Consider the following 8,702-nt stretch of genomic DNA (forward strand, 5'->3'; position numbering starts at 1 on the left):
GGAATCTGACAAAACTACCAACATTACATCAGATCAAGCAGGACATCATTTTCAGTCGTCCAATGTTCCGTTTTATTTTATTGTCTATTGATCAGTTAAAATAGAATTGTGTGATATGATCAATTGATGTGCTTTTGGCATTTTGATTGGCTGTTTCATTAAACTTATTCCATGAATTTGAACCTAGTGCAACCGTCACAGCTACATTTCAAGTGAGTTGCAGGACGATTTACATTATGCAACTGAAGTGCAATTTAGTTTCATGTAAGTCTCAACCAACTAAAGTTGCATTGGAGTTTTACTTGTGGCCCCAAGCCAGCAGTTTCTAAAGCTTAATAATATTCATCCAGTCACCAAATTCATTTCTGAGAGATGTATTTCTTTCCTTGATCCTAAGATCAATCCTAATACTTAATTGTATCAAGAAGTCATGATCCTGGTTATTTCAGTACTTTTTCTTACAGAGCGGTAAAAGCTTTACCGCTCACAAATTTTTACAGATGCACCATCGAGAGCATACTGACCAACTGTGTGACCGTGTGGTACAGTAGCTCCACTGTGGCGGAAAGGAAATCCCTGCAGAGGGTAGTAAGGACTGCTCAGCGCATCACAGGCATGCAGCTCCCTGCCATCAAAGACATTCACCACCAGCGCTGTGTGTGCAGAGCACACAGCATCATTAAGGACCCCTCCCACCCCAACCACAAACTGTTCAACCTACTTCCATCCGGGAGGAGATACAAGAGCATCCGGGCCAGAACCAGTCGGCTCAGGTCCAGCTTCTTTCCCTCCACAATCACTCTGCTGAACTCCACACCTCGCTGATATCACTACCACTCATACTGCACACAGCGGACTATGAACACTGCCTTTCATACTACACTCACCAATCAGAGCTGTTGTTTTATTTTATTTTATTCATCATTATTACCACTGCACAAATGTAACATTCTACTGCCATGTAAATAACACATCGCAACAGTTATTCTATACAGTGTACATCTCCAACATGTTCATGTATATATCTACACATCTATAATCTATTTTTTTGCATATCTATAAGTAATTTATTCTATATATTGTAATGTTGCACTATGCCTATTTATTGCACACTTGCACACTCTCTTTTTGCACTATTTGCTACTAATTGCACTTCTGGTAGATGCTAACTGCATTTCGTTGCCATGTACTTATACTGAGTAATGACAATAAAGTTGAATCTATCTATCTATCTATTTAGACCAAACAACAAAACTGAGCTCGGTGACCGTTTTTGATGATTCAGTGTAGGAAGTAAACATACAGTATCATAGTGCAATCTAAATGACATAAATCAAGCCTTTGTATGTGGCAGCTGCTTGAAAGGATCATTGAAGGGACTTTTTTTTGACGTTGGCATTACGCTGAACTAAAAGATTTTGACAGCAACAGTGTTGGACAAGTCTGAACTATATCAATATTAGCCTATTAATATTATAGCCTAAATATTTTAGCCTAAATTGGAAGTAGGTGTGGTTGAATGAACTAATCATAACTAAAACTCAAACTAGAATACAGCCACTAAGGGTAAAATCAAACACTTACAGAGCCTTTGGTTTCAAAAAATAAAAACATTACACTGAAGTGCATTAAAAATGCAGGTTATTTCCAAGCCCTACACAGTGTGGAGGGTTTAGCTCTCCTAAGAAGCTTCCATTCTGAATGGAATGCCCTGAGGAGCAGAAGGAGCCAGTGTATATTCTAAACACAAAGTGCAAAGTGGACTATATCAGGAAATTAATATTTTAAGGGGATTCCAGACCACAGGGAGTATAGATGTTCTGTTCCAGAGAAACCCCAAACTGCGAAAAAGAGAAATACTGAACTACAGTTTTTCATTAATCAGAAATGAGCCATCAGTCCTGCATGCCTGTTTGAAAATGATATTGTAGGACCTTCTGAATGAGGGGATTTAATCAGCTGAAGTTCACTTAACTGTCACCCTGTGATCAGTGAAGGGAATTCCAGCTGATTAATATGGGAAGTACTGTCTAGGGACCCTGTAGAATGAAATGCAGGCCTCATTCTTGACTCTGAGGCCCTGTTCATGCTTAGTATTAACATCTGTCTTGAGTGATCTAATCATAAGTGGACAGCAAGACAGCAGCATCTCTCACTGCATTTGTGGTCGGACACAAATGTCTTGCATTGCATGAACCATTAATGCACCTTAAATTAATACAATTGTATTCAAATTAATGTTCCATTGCAATAAAATAAAGCTCTGCTGATCGTTCTAACACTGTTTTAACAATAAATGGTCTTAAATGGACTGGAGTTAATGTATAACTGCTAATTGACCCTTTAAGCCTGAAGGTTGGCACACAGACTACAGGTCACCATAGCAACACAAACAACAGTCTCACAGAGCTGGTAGCTAACAAAAAGTGAATAGAAAGAATTTAGACAAACATTGATCAAAAGTTTCCTGCTGGAGATGTCAGAAAATAGGTTATAGCTGAGCTAAAGCTTAAAGCAGAGCAAGGTGAGTTTGTGTTTTCATTTATATTTTTTAGTCTCTGCTAGGACATTAAATAACACATATTAAGACATATTTTCAGGCAAGAGGGCAAAACAGTATTTCTACAAAATGGACGTAAAATATTACGACTCCCAAGGTGCTTTGATTTTTGTTGAAAGGACAAAATGGCTCTTCTTAACATTCGGGTTGTCGAAGCCTGCTCAATTACATTTTTCTGCAAATTATAGCGCACAGAATCTATCACATATTGAAAATAACAAAAACATTAAAATATAAAATGTGCTTAAAGCTTTTCACTGACCACATTTTATGTTTAATGTTTTTCACAACATTTGAAATTTTGCAAATAAACAATAATTGCGCATTAAAATGAATAAACAAAACAAGTAATTTGACCAGGGGTGGCAAAACTTTTGCATACAACTGTATATGCTAAATTGGGATGAATTTCATATCTGCAATTAGTAGAACTGTTTGTTTAAAACGGAAGTTTAGGTTAGTGCATTGGCAGCTTTTTCATGAGCTCTTAATATGCCACCGAGTACTTGTGAAGTAAAAGTTATATAAATTTATAAAGGGATTTAAAACACCAGCCTGAACATAAAATAACTTTCAGACAGCAGCGCCAGCAGATCAATCCAACTTCAAAACACTCAGTTATGTCAGCTTAAATAGTATAATGCGTGAAGCAGTGAGGCAATGTTTCTCAATCCTGGTCCTGGAGGCCCACTTCCCTGCACACTTTAGTATTTCCGTGCTTTAACAACCCCACATCTCAGTAAGGGGTTGTTAATGAGCTGATTTGTTGGATTAGGTGTGCTGGGAACAGAGAAAACATTAAAATATGCAGGGCATTGGGCTTCCAGGAGCAGGGTTGAGGAACAGTGCTGTAAGGTAAATTGCTATAATTAAATATTTGCTATGCAATAAAAGTATGTCATATTGAAATGTATGCATTATAGATACAATGTAGCTTCATACTAATATCAAGACAATATCATAGTCTTTTTTTTTTTTTTTAAAGTTTAGTTTAGGTAGACTTATACCTGCTTAGGTAGTCTACCTGCTGTCATCACACAGTGTTTATGCATGGGTTGGCTTTTGGAGTATGCCTTTGCAGTATATACATGTTTTTCTACTTATGTTAGCCAAAAGCAAACCAAGGCTGAAGCTTCCTATTCACCAGCTTCTTCTTTATTTTTTCCGTTCGACCTTACATACTGCAGCAACTACGTTCTGGCATGTGGACAGGGACAGAATGTACCATTTAAGCTGGAAGGGAAATTTGGGATAAAAAGATGATTCGCAGGCTGACTCCTGCCAGAAAATAAAAGCTTAAAAAGAAATGGAAAGAAAGGACAACGGCCTGTTGAGACAGGTTGTTTACACTGCCATGGAATTTTCATAGCTTTTATCTCCATTCGAAGATAAAAATGGAGATTAGTAAGCATATCTTTATGGTTACTGAGATAGAGTTGAGAGCCACATCTGCAAGCTGGCTGCAAAAAACAGATGGAAAAGATGGAGGTAGAGTGCATAGTTTCCTGTTTTAGGATAAAATAAATAAATAAATAAATAACAATAATAACCCATTTTACTGAAGTATGATTTGTTGAATCAAGAATTTAATATACACTGTCGCTATAATTATATAATAAGACATTCACAAGGATTAAGTCTAGTCTTGTTTCTTGCAACAAAAATATCCTCAATATAAATTTCTCATGTGTAATTAAAGTCAGCATACAGAATCACACAATATTAGAATAACTTTGTCTCATGCTAGAAAAATTCTGGAATCCTAAAAAAATCTTTCCTCACAAAACGAGTGCAGCTTCCTATTTTCTGCTTGCTCAGCTCTGTTTTGTATGAGCCTCTGCAGTTTTGCACTGCAGATTTATTCAGTTGTTAATGTTAAACAAAGATGCTGGACAATTTATTACACCTACAAAACACCATTCGTTCTTGAGCTGAAGTGCTCATTAAATGTGCAAAGAGTAAAGACCAGTGAGACTTGTTTAACCTATTAACCCACATCCTGAGGCCTGTTACAGAGTGACTACATGGTCAAGGCTTTGTCAAGGAGTTATGATTGCAGGATTGTGTAATAGAAACATCCCACGAGGGGTTAATTCACTCCTAAAGCAGGTCACAAACCTGGATGGTTTTCAGGTGGTATTGCCCTGACATCCCTTTGTTTTTGTCATCATGCAAGACATCCACTGAATTTACACCAGTGATTAAAGTAGTGTTTCCAAATAAATGATGACATGCACACAATCTTCTTTCAGTTCCCTTACATTTGGTAATAACTACGTTAATGTCTTATCTTTTATCACGAGGAAATGATATACAGAGTCGACTAAAATAACAACCACGTGGATCCAGCTTTGCAGAAGACCTACAGTTATTACATCACTTCCTATGTGGTATATTTGTAACCTCCCATGAACAACATTAACGGCCCATAACGTGCAAAACTGAACTTCCCTCAAAATTCTCTCATGTACATATCAGTCTTAAAGGCACAGTAACAAAAACAGTCTGTTTAATTCCAAGGAGAGAAGAGATGTTGGTAAATCATTATATAAATAGAAATAATGATTTTATAAACCACTTTAAAGTGAGAAGTGTGAAAAGACAAAAAGACAAGTTGTCTTCATATCACAATATCGAATTTTATCAATATCACCAGCCCCAAAACCCCACACACCCAGACCACTCACCCTATTGTTCTGGTCGGTCTCCTGGACCTCGTCCTCCGTGACGCCCCGTCGTATCATGAACTTGACCGTGAGGGCCTGGTTGCTGCAGCATGCCTGGAAGAAGCTCAGCAGCGCCACCTCGCTCTCCAGAGACGGGCTCCTCTCCAAGTCCTCAAAGTCGTTCAAGTCCTCCGGCGGGTAAAAGGAGTCATCTGAGGTGATGCTCCTGGTGTCGGGCAGCTGGGAGAACTCGTCGTACTCTTCGTAGTCTCCCTCTTCATCGTCCTCGATATTGCAAGAACCGAGGTATTCATCGTGATCGTCATCGGTGCTATCGACCAACTCTTCGGGTATCGTGGGCTGTACGCGGGCTGAAGCGGCTCCGGCGCGGTGGATAAGCTGAGCTTTGGCCATAGAAGACCCTCCACCATTCCTACTGTCCGATGTCACCAACATTTAACCCCCTAGGTCAAAATCTTCAAAGAAGGATTGCTACTCATGAGGCTCCACAGTGCCTTTGGTAATGTTAAGAACTGTAAAAGTCATACAGATGGAGAAGGTGGAGAAGATAAGTGAGCAAAAAAGGTTTGCTCAGAACTCAGATGGGTGCTTGGTATGGACTCTCATCCCATGAACAGAGGTGGGTAGAGTGAATCAACACTCAAGAAAAGTGTTCAGAATTTGGTCAAATAATGATTAAGTCAGAAGTTTCTGGCATAGAAGTTGTAGCAGTGCAAAGCAGCAGGTAAATAACCCTAGTACTAAGAAGAACTGCAGTGGAGCTTCTTAGAACATCTAAAAAGTATCAGGAGGACTGAAATTTGGAGATGTTCTTTTGCTTTGGGGCCTAAAAAAGAGGAAAACGGCTTAAAAGTCAGCAGTGTGACAAACTGCAAAGCAGTGCAGATGCTGTCACCAGTGTAACATAATGAAGCGTAAAAGAATAGTAAACGTTAATGAGTAAGAAGTAGACTCAGTAGGAGTGATGAGTATTATCACTTGAAAGGAAAGCAAAAAAAATCTAAATCTGACTTTATGACAATATTACTGAGGAAATGAAACGAGTTACCCACCTCTGCCCCTGAATTAGTGATATTCTAATATCTCCCAATAAATATGAACCGTCCAAGCCGAGATCGCTGGTTATCTCCATCCTCTCACATCTCCATGTGGTGTGATCTCTTCTTGGCAAGCACCAAGCGCGAATGAGAGACGCAAAGAGAAAGAGAAATCCCCCAAAAAGTGACTGGCGAGCAGTTCCAGAGTAAATACAATCGTCCACCAACAGGACTGAAAGCAAAAGTGCTGCTGCTCCACTGTAGCTAGAAACAGCAGTACGGGCCACTGTGCTGAAGCTCCATAATCCGATTAGATGCCCTCTTCTCCTCCTCCTCCTCCTCCTCCTCCTCCTCCCGCTGTCCCGCTCCCTCCCTCGTTCGCTCGTGCTGTTTTCATGTCTCTCTGGGATTAGAGCGTCCAGGGCATGTCCATGTTAAACAGTTGGTTGTCATAGTTGTCCGGAACAGCCGCGGTCGCCTCACTTTTCTCCCTAATTCCTCTGACATGAGCGCAGTTTCTGAGCAAAGTGTCAGCGCGGAGTCTGCCAGCTGCACCGCGCCGCTGTTTGAGCGCGATTTCAGTTTCGTTTTTATCTATTCGGGGTTTTTTTGTCTTCTCTCGAGCCGATCGGGCCTGGGTATACCCCTCACGAGTGGGAATCCCCCCCGCGCCACACCCCTCACGCTAGATCTGACGTTCCAAAACCAACACGAGAAAACTTTTGATTGTCTTTTATATTTGAAAAACTGGTGGAGTTCCCCTTTTGGCATCTCTACGTGATGCTTTAGCTTCTCTTCCACCTTCGCGTGAACATTCATCGTAGCTGCTTATGTGCCCCCAGCCATAATACTCAAAGGGGAACTCCACCAACTTTTTAAAAATTCTGCATAATTTAATGGTCGTTCATTCAGAGTGGTTCGGTGTGAAATCCAGAGGTGGTGACAGGAACTTAATGAGCTCTCTCACAGAAAGCTATTCCATGAAATGGTATTAATGTTTCACACATAGTTTTATGACAGGTTGTGATATTATATTAATGCATGCAGGGCTTTGTGAGGCAAAATAGTACTTATTTTTTCCGATTTATGACTTTTTTACATATATAGACATTACATTTAAAAACCTAGAAGACATGTCCATTCATTGTTTTGGGTCATAAATGAAATGGCTATATTGGTGTTGTAGTCATGGTGACCCCAGGTTCCTATCACCACCGCTGTAAAGATATCAGAGTCTAAGTTTATCTACAGTGAACCATTTCACATCAAACCATCCTGGACCACTGTTTACGCCTCAAAGACTGAATTATTCAGAAAGTTTGAAAATATTGGAATTCCCATTTAAGCTGTATAAAAAGCAGCGTTCTAGCTGTAAAAGGTTTTAGTCAAATAGGCATTCCGTTGATCAACCATATCGGCATAATTCAGTTGTTTAATTGCAAACATGTTAATTCAGAGTGGTTTGGTGTGAAATGGTTTATTGCAGAGAAACACCTGGATTTCTTTACAGTGGTGGTGTTATGAACCAGGGGTCACCATGTTTACAACAGAAATATAGAAATTTAATTACATTTTATTTCATTTAGTCTGGTACACAAAAAAATGAGCCAGCACATTTGTTGGACTTACAAACTGAAATATGTTGACATTAAATACATCACTTGTGGTGTCCTTAAGGAACTTTGTTACATAACAAATTCTGACTCTGTAAGTCTCTCTAGAATGGATTATTTCACACCAAACCACACTGAATGATGCTGTTCACATCTTAACCAATTAATTATGTGGGCATTATAAAGTGGATGAGCTCAGCTTTAATCTGTTCCATCTAATTAATCCCTTTAGAACACCTGGATCAAATGTGTTAGAGCTTGGTTGGAGCAGAACTGTGCTGGTAGATCTCCAGAGAAGATCACTGAGCTGGAATACAGGCAGCATAATAAGGATACATCTTCAGATGGATACCACAGCATAATGACACAATCGACATGTGTACGTTCCCTAACAGCCACACTGAGGATTGCTGTATTATTATTCTCAGAGCTGACCTTAGCCTTTTATGGGCCCTTAGCAAGATTTCTGAGGGCCTCAATCTTATTATCTGATGTGTTATAAAATAGGGTCTAACTAAAAACTGTGATTAAGGCAAGCTGTCTAAATTACACTCTTAAAAAATGGTTCTGCAAGGCTTCTTTATTACAGACAATGGTTCTATATACAGTAGAACCATGAACACACAGAGAACAGTATTGCTTAAATGGTTCTTTGCATCAAGAAATGGTTGTTCAGGTTGATAAAGAATGTGTTCTATATGAACAACCACTCTCTAACACATTTGATCCAGGTCTTCTAAAGGGATTAATTGGTTGGAACAGATTAAAGCTGAGCTCATCCACTTTATAATGGTCACATAATTAA

General features: G+C 39.4%; 1 protein-coding gene across 2 annotated transcripts in view; it reads right to left on the reverse strand.

Moving 5' to 3' along the window:
- ankrd33ba (ankyrin repeat domain 33ba) overlaps positions 1–6,580 on the reverse strand; it is a 28,892-nt gene extending 22,312 nt beyond the window's left edge. Inside the window, exons 1-2 of one of the 2 annotated variants that reach the window (XM_017716435.2) lie at positions 6,300–6,580; positions 5,248–6,073 (exon numbers count right to left, since the gene is read on the reverse strand). In XM_017716435.2, the coding sequence (XP_017571924.1) occupies positions 5,248–5,682 (435 nt within the window). In that variant the 5' untranslated portion in view covers positions 5,683–6,073; positions 6,300–6,580. Of the gene's footprint in view, positions 1–5,247 lie in introns of both variants that reach the window. The other variant, XM_017716427.2, reaches the window with a different exon arrangement.
- Positions 6,581–8,702: the final 2,122 nt, after the last annotated feature.

The sequence above is a fragment of the Pygocentrus nattereri genome, chromosome 24 (genome assembly GCF_015220715.1).
Source record: "Pygocentrus nattereri isolate fPygNat1 chromosome 24, fPygNat1.pri, whole genome shotgun sequence".
NCBI lineage: Eukaryota > Metazoa > Chordata > Actinopteri > Characiformes > Serrasalmidae > Pygocentrus > Pygocentrus nattereri.